General features: G+C 27.8%; 1 protein-coding gene and 1 pseudogene across 1 annotated transcript; one reads left to right on the top strand and one right to left on the bottom strand.

Moving 5' to 3' along the window:
- Positions 1–3,986: 3,986 nt before the first annotated feature.
- Positions 3,987–6,609, bottom strand: LOC100786906 (xyloglucan endotransglucosylase/hydrolase protein 9-like). Its single transcript, NM_001254510.2, has 4 exons — positions 6,343–6,609; positions 6,059–6,159; positions 5,304–5,497; positions 3,987–4,634 (listed from the first exon to the last, which is right to left on the bottom strand). The coding sequence occupies exons 1-4, from the start codon at positions 6,515–6,517 to the stop codon at positions 4,211–4,213; spliced, it is 894 nt and encodes a 297-aa protein (NP_001241439.1). The 5' UTR covers positions 6,518–6,609; the 3' UTR covers positions 3,987–4,210.
- An 85-nt stretch (positions 6,610–6,694) lies between these two features.
- LOC106799120 (tricyclene synthase TPS4, chloroplastic-like) lies at positions 6,695–18,459 on the top strand (annotated as a pseudogene).
- Positions 18,460–19,880: the final 1,421 nt, after the last annotated feature.

Raw genomic sequence — 19,880 nt, 5'->3', positions numbered from 1 at the left:
TGCTAAAAAATCTCAATGATTTTTCAATTCAAGCTTAATTCTAGTTAGACCAATAACATTGATAAAAATATGTTTATCTTTAATTTAAATTGTAATATCTTATAATTTAATTGATTTTAAGTTTTTTTTAAGAAATTGATTTTAAATTAATAATAAATACATTCTTATTTTTTTTAACTTTACACATATCAAACCCAACTTTACCTGGGTCATTTTATCATTACCTCCAATTTAAACATCACTTTGCTAAGTGCTAACACTCAAATCACTAAAAGATTATGTACTTTAGTTCTATTGTTTATGATACGTCCACGTTTGCTCTCGTAAAATAGGACCTAATGATAACAGGATTGGTACATTATGGCCACACGAAAAAAATTGTATATCAGCATTCAACACATAACTAATTATTAACTAGTCAAAAGTTAACCCCAATAAACATTTGTTCTTGATGGACTCATCCAAAATTGATTATCCATTGTGTTGGGGTCCAACGTCCATTTCAATTGATAGCTCTCTTCCCACCATCTTTTGAATTGAAACTCTTAGTTTTTTTTATTGGTCTGACTAATCAGTGTTTTAAGAGTTTTTTTTTATTATCAAAGAATAAATTTTTGAATTATTTTTTTCCCATGATATATATATAAAATATAATAATTTTTTTTTCTAGTGATATAATTGTGTCTCCCAATAAAAAAATTCTACTCATAATTTTTCAATTAAGATAAATGTTAGGACATTGATTAAAATGGATTTTTTTATTAATATGCACAAAATTGCGCTTCACGTTATGTGTTTATGATCTCTACAATAATTTTTTTTAACTAATGTATTAATAGCACTAATTGATAATAGTGATTCCTTAGTTAATGTCTTATAACATTTGTTAGCATTTGTCTTTTTAATTTAACCCATCAAACGTTAAGCCAAACCTTATCCATCCCAATGGTCACTTGGGACATGGATCCATGCTTCAATTGTTTTTGGACTTAATTTCCCAAAGTCGAGACATGGAATATGTCGGTTGTCGGTGTACTATATCACGAGGTCTCCAAATCAAATCAAATCAAATTCACAATTTGTTTCCCTCTTCAATTTTCTCACATTTTGTTCTTTCTCAAATCCATGATCCTTGGCTTAGGAGAAGACCCTTTCTTCCGAGGCAAGACAGATAAGTTGATAAGGCCATGAGGGACATAACTGGCAACACACGACAAATTATGGATGGAATCTCGAACACCAACGGAGTGAAAGGGATGTTACTGCTCGTGAATCATAGGTGCAAATAATAACATTTACAAAATCATATGATTTTGAGGGTTCGTTCGGGTGGGTTAGAAGTGTGAGGTAGAGTCTCATATTGGATAAAAGTGAAAAAATTGAGCACATTAAGGAGAAGATCCATAAACCTGAGTCTTAAGATTTTGGATTACTCGAATCTCCCCAACAATTAGGGATAGTGTGGAGAGGAAGAGTTCTCTTTGTGCTGAAATATCCATTGTAAATTATAAACGAATATAATTTAACAAATAAACAATATTATCCTTGATAATTATATAAATATAGAAGTTATACGTAAATAATTTTTTAATTCTTATAATGAAGGTTACTTAAATTTGAACCAACTAGCTACTATCAAAACTTCTGACTACTGATCCTTTACCAGTTGCTTAAATCAAATTACATATCTTCTTGCATTTTCATTATTCCCCATATACAACACCTCACACTAGGCTACATTTACTTTACGATTTGGTCTCCTCCAACTTAAGTCTGTCTCAAAAAATTCAGTTTGGTAATATTTGATTTCTTTTATTTAGTATGTTAATTTGCACAACTATTCTTAACCTAGAACGAACTTTCAATTCCAAGCAACATTGAGATTGTTTTTAAATGATCAGTCCTCAATTGGAGAATTTAATGGAGAATATTAAATGCCAACAATCACTGGTTCCCGTACTACCTACCTTATTAAGTTATAAACTTTATATTTCTTAATTCTTAGTAATTACATATGTAAAAATACTTTTGATTAATATTATAATTTTTCCAAAAAAAATATCTAAATATAAATCACTACAATAAACTCATATTTTGCTAAACTAAGTTTATAACATACGTTGATTAATCAATCTTATTTTTCAAACTTTAATCCACTAATTAAAACTACCCTTTCCTTCTTTCAAAAAAAAAAAAAATTACCCTTTCCTATTCCTAAAATATTCAACTGTAACATAACCAAACTAATAAATTGTTCCCTTGCAACGCTGAAGTTCATTTAAAATAAAATTGGCCCAATTTACAACGTTTTCGCTGTGCAGTTAAATATAATGTATCAAGCTATATTCTTTAGCTGTAATACAATTGCAGTTAGTATAAAAGCATGTAATCTATACTATTGGTACGATTCATCATAACCAGAAATTACTTTTTTTCAGGTGTTCATTGTGCAAAACCAATGAAATACACAATCCTCGATTTTGTACCCCAAAACTTGTCATATCATTTAACTAAATAGGACCCTCAATTAAATAATTTGAGTTGAAAAAAATGACCCGTTAACTTTTATGTCATACTTCATTGAACATGGCCCATAAGTATCCCTTTCAAACGGAGGAACCCATCATCACCTTTGTAGCCTCTATCCTCCTCTTAAAGACAAACTTTAATTGTCCACGCAAGCCAAGGGCCCAGCCTTATTAACAAGGCGTTAATCGTATTAATTGTTATAATTGTTGGGTCAACCACCCTAATTACAACATAGGTTTCACATGTTTGTTGTCAAGTTGCCCTACGCCATATAGGTAAATTTGAAGGCACCTACCAACTAAAGACTCATATTTATCTTTATTTCTATCAATGAAAAGAAAGGATTTATTACAATTATAATATTGCGTTTAGTCTAAAATAAAATAAATCATGACCTTTTTTTGCCAAATTTATAAAGTTCAACAAAAATTGCCATGCACATAATTATTGTGTCTTTTTTCTCCAAAACCAATGCAATCAATCAAACCTTATCAATATCATAAGGTATTCCTCAAAAAAGATGGCATTGAAAATGATTGCCATATTCGCAAAGCCCTTTTTCTAAATTGCACTGTTTAAATATTCCAATCCCCGCTTGCTTTCCGATTTGTTTATGCATCTAATCTTGCCACTCTTTCGTTGATCATTAAATCTGATTCTTTCAAGCATTGTCTATCCATAGAAACGATTAAGCAACCAAATTAGGAATTTCTCCTTGCTTTAGAGACATTATATAAACACACTCACACATTCGTTTATTTTGTACCTCTTCTCTCATCTATGAAAAATGGTAGCACAAAATTGAGAAACTTTCTCAAATAGAAAAAGGTTTCAAAATACGGGCATTACCCAAAAAAGCTAAGTCCTCAAACCTTAAATTTTTTTGGCCCACAACATCATGTCCGGCTTCATGTATCAAATTATTTGTTTCCCTCTATCTCTCCATTCCCTACTTCTCCCTTATCAAATATTTTTTCCCCTCTTGGTCCCCCCCCTAACCCTAAGGCAATCAACCCGTGAAGCGAGCAAGGCACTCCAACCATCAATAAATCTAATGTAGTAGGAATTGCCCAAAATACATCCAAATCAATATTCTGTCTCACACCATACAAGTAAAATTAAATTTAAATTCACATCACCTATCCTAGAGATTAATTTATCCATTACAATTGTCCCCCCCGGCGAACTTTATATAATTAAGATAAATTAGATATTAATTCACATTATGCAATATATTTTAGGGACTATCTAAATTTATCCATTATACTTTTTTTTGGGTGAAGATTTATCCATTAGACTTGTAATCCCACTTAATATTCAATTGTGTTAAGGATTTCATTTGTTATTACTTAAGATAAATTGTCCATTATGCTGTGCCAATATATTTTAGGTAAATATCTAAAGATTTATCTATTAGACTTGTCACACCGATTGATATTATATTGCATCCAAGATTTGAAACTTAAAAAATTAGATAAATTTGAATATACAAGAAGAAAAACCAATAATTCACATTAGTTATACTGTGGCAATATATTACAAGCAGAAACATGGAGGACATGTTCCACAACTTTGTTCTCCACCCACCATTTTCTTTTCTTATTCCCCAATCCTATCTTCATAACTTCCCTTAAAATTAGAACAAAATATGGAAGACTAATTTTAATAAGTTATTTTTTGCTCAGTTGTGACGGTGATGGACACACTCAGCAGGCGAGACCGGGAACCTAGCAGTGTCAGTGCAATAGTCATAGAAAATGTGTCTTGCCCTAACCCACATAAGCTGGTGGCTCTGGTGCAGGTTGAGTTCAGCCAAATTAGGCTCATCCCACCAATACTTCTTGCCCTCACTGCTAGTGCACTTCTTAGCATTATCCATTGCAGCCACTGACACGGGACACTCACAAGCATTGATCTCAAAGTTCTTGTATGTGGCAATGAATGGTGCGTGGCTCCAATCTGTTTTTACACGACCACCCTGCGTGGCCCAATCATCAGCATTCCAAATTGAACTATACACACCCATGGGTTGGTCCTTAGGAAATGGAATTCCCTTGTGCTCCATGTTTGTGTGCACCCTTATTGGTGTCTCATCCACCAAAAATCTGATCACATAAACAAAAAAACATACAACAACATTATAATCTAAGAATGTGTTGATAACAGTATGTACAAACATTTAAAATTGTACTAAATCTCATGTGTGTGAATTTGATTCAATTTATATTTTTTAACAGTACAATTATAAAAAAAAAGTCTTGCAACTTGCATATGTACTACATGCAAAATTAAATGATGCTCATGATAGCACAAACAAATGTACCTACATATTCTGCTAAAGACCCATAATTGTCCAAGATTCCAATTCCTTTTCCATGGGATTTTTGTTTTTGTGTGATCCCCAATGGATACCCAGTAAAACCAAGTCTATGATAGCTCAACCACCATAATGGAAAAAGCAGGCAATTTTACAGCTTTATTCAGACCCATTGTGAACTATTATTCCCTATAGTGAATTTTTGTTATTGAACCTCATCACTTATTAATTTAAAAAACAGTAGTAGCGTTTTTGGATATCTTTAAAATCATGGTTATTACTTCAAAATTATAATGTCAACATGATTTTTTCAAAACTATATGTTGTTTCATATTCACCTTAATTTCATAATTGGTTTTGACCATCGCCTCAAACATGCCATAACTCTAAAGTTACATGATTACATTAAATACTTAAACTTTAATATGCATAATTAAGAAGGGGAATGGGTGCTTACACAACTTGACGTTGATTCCAGAAGATAGAGTATGAGTGAAAATCCTTGGTGGGGTCGAACCAAAGGTTGAGCCTTTGCTCCCTGTTGCCCACACCGTTCACATACACGTTGGTTTGGACCGAGTAAGGTTCCCCTGTGATGTTGCCTAGAAACTCAAAATCAAACTCGTTGTGGCTTGGACCGTCCGATGACATCTACGTCACATCAATTAATCACCGTGTCAGATTCATTTAGATTCCGCAATAATTGAATCACAAAAAAAAAGAAAAAGAAAAGTGAAAAGTCAATACAGCCACAGAATAACAGGATGATCATGGTGAAAATAAAGTTCCAACAACAGAATTTAACCAAGCATTGGTTCGTAGATTGGAAAGTTGGGGACAAAAGTTATAAATGCGAATATTAATTGGATCTAAAGTAAATCACGAGGGTAAGACGGTAGTAGGAGGTAGCTGCCACTAATAACTGTGTTGTTAGACTTTTTATTGATTACAAAATAAATAAATAAAAAGAGGAAAACAACATTCTGTATTTAGGGAAATGTTGTTTCTATCGATTTAAATTGTTTGCATTCAATGGGGTCCCAAAGGTAGAGCATCTCCATAGATGAGTAATGAATGAATGGTTAACGCCACATAACTTGCCAAGTTAGTATTTATATTTAATTGAATTAAGTTATAATGACAAACATTAATTAAAGATTAAGAAAATTAATAAAATAACTAATTGAATTAGAATGAAATTTGTTCACTTACATAGAAAGCAGTGACTGTTCCAGCAGAGTCACCTTCCACGAGCTTAAGCTGGATGGTAACTTTCCCAAACATATACTTGCTCTTGGAAGTAAAACCAGCCCCTGAAAATGTCCCAAGTTAATATCAGTTACTAACACAAAATAAGCAATTTCACAATAAGGTAATAACACCATAATGTCATTATTAAATTTCTCAATGGAGGGGGTCAATGATCATAACTAATAAAAGGCTTGTGATAAGGTTTTGAGGGTGGAAAAAAAAAGACACAAAAAAAGGTGATTTACCGGAAAATTTGTCAAGTTTGAGTTTGAGAAGATCCCTTTCATGAATAAAGTGGTCAAAAGCCCAACTTGGTTGGAAGAGTTGATCAAATTTGTTGGAAGAGTTAGCCATAGCATTTGCCACACCGACCAACATCAACGTAAGACCCACAAAGAAGAATCCAAAAAACCTAGACATGTTTTTTCTTCTTCTTTTTTTTTCAAAGGAAACACAGGAATATGGGGGATAGCAGAGTGAAGGTTCTACTCTGAAAAATGCTGAGTAGTAGTGGAGAACTCTGGTGAGGGAAGAGGTTTTTATAGGGGAAAGGAAAATGTGCTTGAAAAGTGGCTTGTGAGATAAGTTCATCACATCATGGAGGAGTGTGCCACATCATCTGCCAGGGTGGATTTCAAATACCCAGAAAGAAGGATGATGTGGTGTGTGGCAAATGGTGCCGTTACTGTGCCCAGTAACAGCTGGCCAAAGCTGTTCACTCGAGAACTCCACACTGGGCACAGTACTGTGTCAGAATAACTCTACGATTAGGAGAAGGGACCACTATGTCAGATGTTTTTTTCCCTAATCAAATTCAACTAATTGTTTATTTTACTTGATAATTTACCTAAACAATATTACATATATTTTAGCCACTAATCAATTTGAACTTAATGATTAATCTCTAATTCTTTTTTTTTTTTGAGATCATGTATCTCTTTGTTTGAAGGCAATTATGCTTGCATTTTTTAAGTGAATGTTTGGTTTGTAGCTAAAAGTGTTACCGTGTGTTTTAATAAAACTCCACCAGTTAAAAAATAAAATGAAAAATAGAAGAGTTATGATTTGTTGATAAAATTGTTTTTCGTCCCAAATTAATTTTATAACTATAAATCAAACATGTATCAGGATGTTAACTTAAACAAAATAGGATTTTTATACATGAAAAAGTTTTTATTTCAAGTATTATTATTATAGTAGATATATAACTTTTTTTTCTTCTAAATATAATAACTTTATGGGTTGGTTTATGTGTTTAATAATATTACTATCAATCTAGAATTCAAATTTTAAATATGTAGATATGTGAAATTTTCAAAAAGAAAAATTTGACTATATATTAGTATAACTTTACTTGAATAAAATAAAATTATCTTTCATAAAAAAAACAGACTGACTTATATAGTCTAGTATAACAAAAACATTACTTACTTAACACAAATTTGAGGATGATATTATTGGTAACAAATGAGACTAATAATGTCAAAGTTTTTAATTAAAGAAAGGACTGGTTAAGGTCTGAAATGGAAATGTATTTAATTATCATAAATGTCCTAGAGAGTAGAGACGATCGTACACAATGTATGGTTGTGGCAAACATGGTGCAATAATAAAATGATGTGGTGTAAGTGTTGGATGGATAAAGAAGGTGAGCGTGGCAATCCAGCTGTCATTGCTAGTACAAGTTTGACAACACTCCCTATGCGTGTCTTACAATCTTAGGGCATAGTCCTTGTTCCAACTTTTTTAAGATATAAAAATATTCATAATTGCCATGTAGGGTATTCGAATGCTTTTCTACAGATTTAAATTGTATAAATGCTTCTTTTTTTTGTGAAAGTATAAATGTAATAGATTCTATCTTTATTGGCATGAATTGTACACTATCACTTATGACTCACGTTAATGATCTGTGCCATATCCCATATGAGAAATAAAATAAAAATGGAAAATATAAATAAATAATTTCGAAAACTAAAAATAATTAAAAAATATGAAAAAATAAAGAAAAAGAAAATAAATTTATTTTTGTAATTTATTGCATAGTTATTAAATTAAAAATAATAGGATAAGAAGTGATACTTTCTCACATGTTTCTCTCATATTAAATAAAGAAAGATTTTCATTTTACTAATTTCTCTTCCGCTTATTTCTTTTATTTATTTATTTTACATTTACTGGACAAATTATAGAATTATTTTATTCAGAAAAATATGTCGGTAATATAGTTTCATTGTACATTTTATCATGTTATTATATAACTTTATTTGCGAGTTAAGGAAGCATGTATTGTTACGAAGATTTTAATAAACTGATTAATTAGAATAATTTTTAATATAAATTCTAAATAATGATCATAAGAATCAATAAAATTATTGTAATTAAATAATAATAATAATATAAAGAGATTTTACAGTTTTAGTACATATGTTATTTATTTAATTTTTTTTATTTAGATTTTATGAAATATATTTAATAATAATAATGGAGTAGTACTACTATAAACAACGTAGGGGTTAAAAAGTACTAGTAACAGTATATGGTTCACGTTCAGCTTTTGTTTGTCTCGATCTTGCTATTGCGAACGGCGTTTCCAGCTGGAGTATACGAAATTACGAACGCACTTACTCAACGGGGTTCCTTTTTCAAAATTTATTATACGTGGTAATAATGTTAGGTTTTTTCATCCATGGAATCATGCTTGATACGTCGGTGTCAAATAAAATGGATTAGGATGAAAATCTTCATCTTCTTGTGTGTTTATGATTTTCAAGGAAAAGTAATCATAATTTTAGATAAGATTATTTCTAAATAGCTGTAAAATGAACATTTTTTAACATCGTAAATTTAATTTATATCAAATTGAAAAAATTAATTTTCAAAATTAGATAATCAAACTAAACGCAAAAGAATTAAAAAATTACATAATTAAATTAAACTTAAATAATAAATTCAAGGATAAAATTAATTTAACCTTCAAGTAATTTATACTATATGATGATACTTGATAAAAAAAAAGCTTAAATTATAATTTTGATTTTTCTAATTTTTAAATCTATAATTTTGATTTTCTAAGATTTTAAGTCTCACATTTGGTCTTTTTAATTTTATAAATTAATAATTTTAGTTCTTCTGTTATAATTAATTGAATTATTAAATTAATTATAAATTAATTAAAATTATTAATTATTAAATAAATAAATTATCAACACTTTTCCTCCCTTCACTGTCGCATGTGATTCCACCAATATTAATACTATGTTAGAATTAATAGTTTTTTATTAAAAATTTTAATGATTAATAATTTTTATTTAATTTAATATCTCTAATAATAACAATTATTAATTAATAATCTATTAATAAAATTAAAATAATAAATTTGTAAAACTAAAAAATCAAATATTATAATTAAAAATTAAAAAAATTAAAATCATAAATTTAAAAAATTAAAAAGAACAAAATTACATTTCAGCCTATAAAAATGCTATATGATGATAATGTCATAAACTCCTACAACCCTAATAATATTCCTACACTTCACAAGTACTGCAGTGAATAAAATATTCGTGCGCATTAAATTCAGATTATTTTTTTAAAAAAAGTAATTAAATATTAAATATTAACTTAATCTTTTTCTTTATTTATGTTTTTTCTTTTATTAATTAGTCTTGATATTGTTGGGATGAGTTGCACTCCATTAACTCCCTCTTAATTTAGTACTTTTTTTTTTTTTAAGTTTGCATTGAGATATGTGTCACCTAAAAACACGTGACAAGAGTGAAACGAAACAGATAGAGCCCCTTTGGTCCGATTAAACCATATATAGTTTCTAATATAATTAATTTTTTCGAAAAACCTTAATGATAAAATAGTATAAAACTAAAAAAAATTGGTTAAAAAGGAAGCATAAATAAATAAAATTATAAATGATTTTGAAATTTCTATTTTAAAATTGAAAACTTTTGTTTTTTTACTTATTTGTGTTCTTATTATTTACACGATTTAAAATATATAGAGAAACAAGTTCATTCAATGTTTGTTTGAATAAAAAGTAAAAAAGAATAAAAAATAAAAATACAAAAGAATAAAAGTCAATAAATGTTTCCAATATTGATTATTTAATTGATGTGTTTGCTTAAATTATATTTTTATTTTATTAATACTTTCTCTCATTTTACTTAAAAGATAAAATATAATTTTTTAAAAATTAATTTTTTTAATTAAGATAATATGTATAAATTAATTAAAAATAATTAGAAGTACAATATGTAACAAAGAAAATATAGAAGAATCTTAAAAAAAAAAGGTAACCTATCGAGGATGGGCAAGTGCGATTTGCAGACTGAATATTTCAGAAAAACCATACTTTGCCTCAATTTTTCAATCCAAAGATACTGTCCCCCTTACTCCAACCCATCTTCATTCTTCAACAGTTCCTCCCCTTTTTACTAATATGAAAATGCAACTTCACATTTTTTTTCGTTTTGTTAATTCTGAGTTTATTTTTCCTTTCGGGTTCCCCTATGATATTGGCAGATATGGTTCCACGTGAATTCCATATTCAAGTTTGAACACTGTATTTTTTTTTATAAAAAGAAAAAATATATTATATAAGACAATGTTTGACAACGTTGTTTTTTATTGAAAATTTTATTAGAATGATTTTAAAAGTTATATTTGATATGATTATTGATTAGTTGATGATATAAAAAATATTTATGAAGAAAGTAAATTATTTTTAAGAAACTAAAAATTATATATGATTCATTTTATTTTTAGCAAATTATATTTTGGATTACCGTAGTATTAATCTGAAAAATCTAACAGCTTTGTCCATGATTAATGTTTATTGTAAAACTTGACTAATAATTTCTTCCCTCAATTGTATTTCTTTCCTTTCTATCTACCAGATTTAATTTTGAAACTTTGAGTAAGTCCCGTTTTACACAATCCTGATGTGATTTATAATTAAGTTTTGAATGTGATTTTCAAAATCTAAGTAGTTATAAGTTTTTGCAACTCAAATATGATGTCTTTATTTTTAACATGTTTTTAAACATACTATTAGACCAACTAAAAATTGATATTCTTGGCATATTAAAAACAAACATTGTTTTATTTTGATAGATTAAAAATACGATTAATTCTAAAAATGTGTAATAAAAAGCATTTATAAGATAGTAGTAGTATTGTACACCACTCGTTCAAAAAAAATATATATTATACACCACAGTAGATAAGTATGCGACTATGTGCTTATGCTATGGCCGTATTGTACAATAATTGTACGGGTCGTAGTTGAAGCCATTTTCATGATGAGGCAGAAAAAGCTGAGTTGCGCAAATCCAGAAAGATAATTTTATCTACTCACCAATTTTTTTTATAAATGTTAAAATATATAAAATTATTTTTCATTATTTTTATAATAAATATTTTTTTAATTCTTTAATCAATGTGATCTAAAATACTACTTATACATGATTTTTACTTTAATCAATGGAGTAGTTAGCAAGATCCATGCATTACTTTTTACATGATTTCAAATCTGTCGAAATTTGAGAATAGTAATTCATCGTCTTGAAATCAATCCAATTGCAAATTATTTATTTCTCATACAATTTAGTGCTAAAATAATGACAGACATTTACAAATGAATAAACTATATTTTAATCCATAAACTTGGAAGATGCATTCACATTAATTATTGAAGCGAAGAAAGTTAATAAAACAAAATCCTTGAAAGAGTTAATCAACAATATTCACATTAGTTTAAAATTTTAAAAAAAGTATAACTTAATGATAATATTAGCATATATTTAAAAACGAAAATGATATTAATAAATAATTAACATTTTAAAAATTTAAAAATAATGTAATAACACCTAATTTCCATTCCAGAGACAAATAAAAACTGTTTACTCATTTACAAATCCTTTACCTAAGTTTTTTTTTTAAAAAAAAAATTGAGATTAGTGATTATCCAACTAGGTGTTTTCACCATCAACCCAATCTGGCATTGATGTTTTTTCTTGTACCATGAGAGTGTGGTAGTTTGTGAAAGTGTGAGGGGAGGGGGGGTGAAATTATTTATTACCGTGATGTAATGATACAAAACAAGTACGCAATGAATGACACCACATTTTGCGTTAGAGACTCAGTTTTTTACTTGTGGGAATAGGCTTTCCCTTTTTTGAGCATTCACTGCTATGCAGTACTGTACGGCCTTATCTCTCTCTCTGTCTCTCTCTCAAGCTTCTCATCACGCCAGCATTGCATAATTTCATTTGGTTTCTTGTGCAGAAGATTATCAGACCTTGAGTGAATGCCACCATTTTTTTACTTCTTATTTTAAATTTTATTATTAAAAAATATTCAAGTTTCACATCAATTACGAGTGTAATTTATATATCGGTTGAGAAACTTCATTTGATGTGAATTAATTTTAAAATAAAATCTAATATAATATCAAACTCTATTTTTATTATTAATTTTGAGATGAAATCTAACAATATAAACATGTAAACGTCTACAATATGCATAAATTGGTAAATCTACTTGTGAAAATTTTAAAATCTGTATATGTTAACTTTTTTTCTTTTTTTTGAGTTGTTCACTTAAAAGAATATTATATAAATTTAAATTTATATTAAATATAATTATTTAGGTTAGAATTAGTTTTATTTCATTATATGATTTCTATTATTATTTTTAATTAGTTATAATAAATATATTACATAATTAAGGATTACGTATAAAATACTTATATAATTAAAAAAATATTAACTAATGTTATATTACACTTTTGAATAAGCAAATAAATCAAAGTCAAATTATTTTCCAAATGTAAACGGATTTTTAAAAAGGAAAAAAGAACTAATGGAGTAGTTTCTAAATAATTTAGAAAATAATTAAGGGAGGGAACTGATTGAGAAATGATAATTTCTTATGAAGGTATAAAAAAGGTGAGAGAAATGATAATTCCTTATCAAAGCTGTAAAAAAGGTCTAGTTCTAACAAGAGACAGAACTAATACAATAATTTTTTTTAGTAATTATTGCAACGAGGAACTTTGACTCTTCGTCGAAATTATGAAATATTTTTATAAATTTTGATTTTTTTAATCAATCAATCATGAGACTAATTGTCAATCTCACATCTTACTTAAAATTTATTTACCAAGCAATTATCTAAAGTTGTACACATGTGTCTCGTGCTAGATTTTTGAGGGATCCTCTCCATTTCTTTCACTTTTATAAGCTTTTAGAAAAATAAATCAAACAGAGATGATGCATATTTTATGGAAAATAACACTTATTTTTTCAAAAGTTTAATAATGGAATAAATGGAGAGGATTCAAGTCCATGATGAAAGTAGAGGTAACTTTTGAATTCTTTATACTACAAGATAATTGTGAATTTCTTGATTTTTTTTTTTATCATGACATTTATGTAAAATATTTATTAATTTTATTAATTTTTATTTTTTGTTAAAAAAATTGACTAATCTTTTTTAGTGGAATTTCTTTCGGTCACATTTTCTTACATCACAATATTCTTTTAAGTAACTATAATATTCTTTTTAATGAAATCTCATAATTAAAAAAGAAAACAAACATATTTCCTTAGATTGTGGAGATAAAATGTAAAAATATTAGCACCTTACAATATTCTAATAAAATTGAAAATAACATTTTTGGAACCTAAAGTTTAGTAAAATTGAGGTCTCAATTGATATTAAATGTAAAACTTTTGAAAATCAATGTCTCGATGACTCATATTTTATAATACTTTATTTAACTTTTTCATTGGTTATGATCCTCTACATATACTCATTTTGAGATATCGATGATCAATTTTGATATTACTTATAACACCCCTAAAAGTCATCGTCTCAACAATTCACATTTTATAATACTCTATTTAAATTCTTTATTGATCAGAATCCTGTGTAGTTAGTCTATTCCGAGACAGTCACGACTAGTTCTGATATCACTTATAATGTCCGACTACTTTCAAGATTAATGATTGTCCTTATAAACCAACATGTAAGATCAGGGGTGTTATAACTTACATAGGGGTATCAGAGCAAATGTTTTTCTACTACAATGTGGTTTAGAGGCGAATCAAGCAAAAACTAGTGAATATGTAACACTTTAGATGAATACGCATTGAAATTAAAGGATTTAAAAACTGTACAAATATAAAACTATACCATTGAATATGATTATAAAACTAGTTTATTGATTCAATCATAAAATTAACTAGGTCAAATTGGATTAATGTGAGTCAATAATATGATTGATCCAATATGAGATTTGAATTAGTCAGATCATCAATTATTAATTGATTCAATTAAGGTCACAACTCACTTTTTGTCAGTGATTTCACTGTCAAAAAAAATTGTGATAGTAAACATAAGGTTTTATTTTCACCGAAAACCATATATTTAAATAATATGATGACACAAAGCTTTTTTCACTACTAAAACACATTACCATCTTTACAATATTGATATGGATGAACTAAATAATCAATTTAGAGCATTCTTGTTTACAAAAAAGACGATGAAAATGTTCTTAACATAAAAAACTTTTCAAACACGGTCTTGCAAAGAACAGCTCAATTTTTTTTACAAAATCGATATTATTTGTGAAGTTTGTAAGAAAATGGAATACATTAAAAATTCTTTTCATTCCAAAAGTAATGTTTTTTTTAATGAATGATTCTTTTTCTAAAACTTAAGCTGTTGCGCATAGATTTATTTTGTTTTACAAGTACTTAAAGTCTAGGTGGACTAAGGCATGGTCTAATCATCATAGATGACTATAGAATAATTAATTAACACGAGTATATATACTTTGTATATTGTGACATCTGTGATGTTACATTAATCAAACCAACTTAAAACTCGTGCTGATAAAATTATTTGTGAAAAATCTTAAGTTTATCACTAATAAAACACTTTTTTATATTTTTTCTTTTTCTTAAACGGAATTCATTACAAACAACGAGATATGGTAAAACAAAATCGGAAATCATCACTCACACATACACACACATACATATCTTAAAAAAGAATAAAGTATAATGAAAAACGTAGATTGAGAAGAAAAAGATGTTAATTAGGAAGTAGGTATATAATTACATTTAAACTCTTTTAATACACAAATTTTAAAAGACAAATATGAGATGAAAAGAGTATAAGAAGCGTTCTAGACACGTCAATTTTGGTTCCAAATAACACAATCTGCCTTGTCCACACCTCATGTGCAAACAAATACTAGAGACGAAAGCAATCTCTATCATCAGTCACGGACACAAATGAATGGCAATTCAGAAGCAAATGGTCAATTAAGATTTTTGGCTGTTGTTACTTGCTCCCTTGTCTTTTTTTCTTGAGTCTTCAGCCTCAAAGAAATCTTATAAGTACTCTCCACGTACCAAAATGTATGATAAATGAAAAGAATAATTTAATGCATATACATTTACCCTGTTTTTAAATGCATATACATTTACTCTTGAATGGATGTTCATGATTATGATTTATAAATTAGATTAACCTTACACCACCATTTTAAAAAGATAGATGATTTTGTGTTACAAAGTAAGTGTAATTTCTTTTCGTACAAACCTGTAAGCCAAACGTAATGGTTTGAATCCACTTAATTGGATCTCAAATGCATCCATGCAATGATGGAATTCTAAAACATTATTGTCAAATGAATTTTACCTAAAACCCACATCCCACAGGCCACAGGGATGATTGGTACGTATTATGTGGAGCTCAACTATTTTTATTAAATATGACGCTTGTGATTAGTTCATGTATGTTCTCTTTGGTTTGATTGTTCTGATGAAATGCATCTTTATATTTTTTTTTATTACCATTCATGTTTTTTTTATAAAATATTTATAGATTTTATTGATAATTAATCTATGTCCAAAAAATATGACTAACATTTTTTTTATGAAGTATCTTTTTCTAACCACGTATTTTTTTATCACAAGGCTAAGCATACACGTTGTTGTGTTTTTTTTTTTTTTTGCAAGAGAAACAGAAAGGAGGAGAAAATGAAGTGGGAGAAATAGACCAACCTTTGTTTTTGAAGGTAAGCCCACATTCCATGGCAGTTGGATATTAAGTAGCTAGCTTTAAAGAATGGGCTTTTTAGAGTGAAAATAAGATTTATCGATGTCATGTCACTAGAGAACCAAATGGGTCGGTGATTAAAGTTGGCAACACGTATAAAATGCGAACAAATTAATTTATAGCTATAGACCTACATGCAGGTATATATAAAATGTGATCTCCCCATTCCCCAACATCAAATACAAGTTCCACACACCGTTGAACATTGACAGATGCAAGCATATATACCAACAACAGTATTTGTTAATCCACTGATTAAATTATTAAGGTTAAATTCTAACTTTTATTCTTTTATAATTTATAATTTTCATCATTTTATTTTTAAATCAAAACATTTAGTATGAGTAAAAAAAAATATCTTAATAAAAAATAAGCTAATAATCTTTTATTCATAGACATAATAATAAATTATTAAAACACTTATTTTATTTAATTAGCTACTTTAATATTATTTTCTATGTATTATTAATAGTCAAGAGTTATTTTCTTTTAAAAAATTTATAAAAATTTATAAATTAAAAATATTTAACATATATCTTTTTAATTTTATTTTATATGTTTTTATTTTGAATAATTTACATATTTTATTTTATCAAATTATAATTAAATTTGATGAATTAATATATAAATTATTTACATAATTTTTTAAAATTTATTTTAATATAAAAATTATTTTTAGTGTAATTATTTATGTAAAATTATTCATACACAAATCAGTAAAATACTTATTTTGTTTAATTAATTATATTGACATTATTTTTTATGTAACATTAGTTAAAAATTATTAATTTTTTCAAATTATCAAAATTTGTAAATTAAAAAATAATTAATATATAAATATTGCTAATTAATATAAAAAATATTAATTGTTAATTATATAGTATCTCAGTTGAAGATTTTTAATTAGAATGACAATATTTAAATATCCACTTATTTTAAACATCATATTAGTAATGTATCTCTCTTTTATTATATATTGTAATATATGTGTGAAGAGAAATATCAGATATGGTAAAAATGAAAAGATTAAATATTATATAAGTAAGATAAGACTGATAAATCTAAGCATCATATATATGATTGTTTATAAATAAAATCTTCCTTATATTTACCTCCTTCAATTTTCCAACACTATTTTTGAAAAAAATAATTTTATACTTATTTTAAAAAACAAATCATATTTTGAATTTAAACAAATTCGCCCTCTATTTACTTGAATATTATATATACTATATTTATAGGATATAATTAAGATATGAGTAGAGGGCCAGGAAGCTACCAGAGGACGTGAGGAGAATGATTAATGATCGAAATGCAGATACATGGGTCAAACTAGAACTCGTTGACCATGTGAAACGCTTGGGCATTAGCTACCACTTTGACAAGGAGATAGGAAAGGCCCTTCACAGGTGTCTCTCTTCTGAAAGATTTACTGGTAGAATCACAGACAGAGAAGCATGCACGAAACTGCTCTATGCTTTAGGCTCATGAGGGAATATGGCTATGATGCAACATCAGGTATAAGATCTAATTAATCTAAATTGTATTTTAAAATTATATTTTTTTTATTTATAAAAATTGATGATTTATAGAGTTGACTTAGATGAATCTTATTTTTTATTTATATATATTTATAAATTGCTTATTACTGTTTTAATTGTATATAGGACTTCAATTCATGCTTTAATAATGCAGATATATTTGAGAGGTTGAAGGACAACAACAGCAATTTGAAGGGAAGCCTTAGCAGAGATGTGAAGGGAATGTTGAGTCTATACGAGGTATCATTTCTCAGTTATGAAGGAGAACAGATTCTGGATGAGGCCAAGGCATTCACTAGCTTCCATCTAAGGGGTGCCCTCAAAGAAGGTAGAAGCAATACTATGCTCTTAGAACAAGTGAATCATGCATTGGAGCTTCCACTTTACCACAGAATCCAAAGGCTTGAAGCCAGGTGGTATATTGAATCTTATGCTAAAAGAAAAGATGCAAATCGGGTGCTGCTTCAATATTGTGCAGTCAACGCTTCAAAATGATCTCCAAGAAATATCAAGGTGAGTAGTTTGTGTTGGAATGATCTTCGAGCCTCAGTTCAGTGATATCCGCAAAGGTTTAACCAAAGTGATTGCCTAATAACTTCAATCGATGACATGTATGATGTGTATGGCACCTTGGTTGAATTAGAACTTTTCATAACAGCTGTGGAGAGGTAACCTAATTTATATATATATATATATATATATATATATATATATATATATATTCTTCATCCTATTGTTCATGGATAATCAATAACAACCCACAAATCTTACTAGTTAGCCAAGTGGTTTTAATCTCAATTCTATTGAGTTTGAATTTGTGAATGTAAAAATTATAGTTGAAAAGAGATATTTTACTAAAAATAATTAATTAAATTTTTTAGCGAAAATTAATCATTAACAATATTGATAGATATTTCACACTAATGTTATGGTGAAAAAAAATACTCAATAACAATATTGGTTAATAGATTAGTACTGCTGAAATTATTAATTAAAATTAGTGCACTAATAAAAAAAAAGGTTTTATGTCTAAATATATTTTTAATATATTAACCTTTTGATAGATTAACAATTAAATCAATAATTTGGAATTGTGAACGTGTATAAAATTTGACTTGTACATATTTGTTGGATTAAAATTTGGAATTCGTTATTCAATTAACCACTAACGACTTAACGTTGACTCTCAAAGATTTTGATCACCCATATATATCTGATCTGGTGTACTGTTCGTGCATACAACTTTATGAATCAATTATGAACACTGCCTTAATTCCCATATTAGGAAAAATTATTATCTGATCCAAAACTACCACATCAACTGTAATCCCAACTAGGAGAAATGCAACGAGTGGATAAGTGGGGTGCTTAATTACCAACGTACAGCAGGTCCATAACAGCGTTTGTCTAATAAATCTGAAATTTAAAGCAGCAAATTGTGCAACCGCTTTATAAATCATACCACAAAAATAGAGCAAAATCCATAGAAAGCAAGAAAAATGAGCAAGACTGGTTTCAAACAGGTTCTCTCTGATATTCTTTTAGGCATGGTTGCTGTGTTTTAATACTCCGCATGGATGAATGACATCCATTTTTTCTCTGCATGGAATTTTTCCTGAACCATATTCTTGGTAAATTCAGAAGGTGCGATTGTTAACGGTGTGGAATATTTGTGATCAGCCGTTATTTTTTTATACAATTTTGATTAAATGTGATTTGCATGATTTGTGGCCGGATAAATTGATTAACTTTTAAAAAAATTGAATTTTTCAGTTTAAGCAAACAGTCTAAACTTTGCAGAGTGGAATAACATTTCCAATGCTAGTGGCTTAATGAATTGATTTTTTTTTTCATTAAAGATGATCTAGGTGTAAAGCTAAGCTCCAATTGTTTGTAACTAAAATAATATTTTTTTATTATTTAAGGATCATTTAAGATAATAATTTAAAAATTATATCATTAAAATAAAATATATATATAAATTGATTAATTATGATGTGATATTATATAGATGAATTAATATAAGAAAAATAACTTTAAAATGAGTTAGTTAAATTTTACCTATTATAAATACTGTTAGTAAGCATTCTCAC

Source organism: Glycine max (genome assembly GCF_000004515.6).
Source record: "Glycine max cultivar Williams 82 chromosome 6 unlocalized genomic scaffold, Glycine_max_v4.0 Gm06_scaffold_98, whole genome shotgun sequence".
Lineage (NCBI taxonomy): Eukaryota > Viridiplantae > Streptophyta > Magnoliopsida > Fabales > Fabaceae > Glycine > Glycine max.
Note: the sequence above shows the minus strand (reverse complement) of the source record. Positions and strands in the feature narration are given on the sequence as shown.

Bases quoted from the DNA above. Each gene is read 5' to 3' on its own strand.
- LOC100786906 (NM_001254510.2), bottom strand. From the start codon at position 6,517: ATGTCTAGGTTTTTTGGATTCTTCTTTGTGGGTCTTACGTTGATGTTG. The intron at 5,498-6,058 runs GTAAGTGAACAA...GATGTGACGTAG, and splicing joins GAACAGTCACTGCTTTCTAT to ATGTCATCGGACGGTCCAAG. The intron at 4,635-5,303 runs GTAAGCACCCAT...TTATGTGATCAG, and splicing joins TGGAATCAACGTCAAGTTGT to ATTTTTGGTGGATGAGACAC.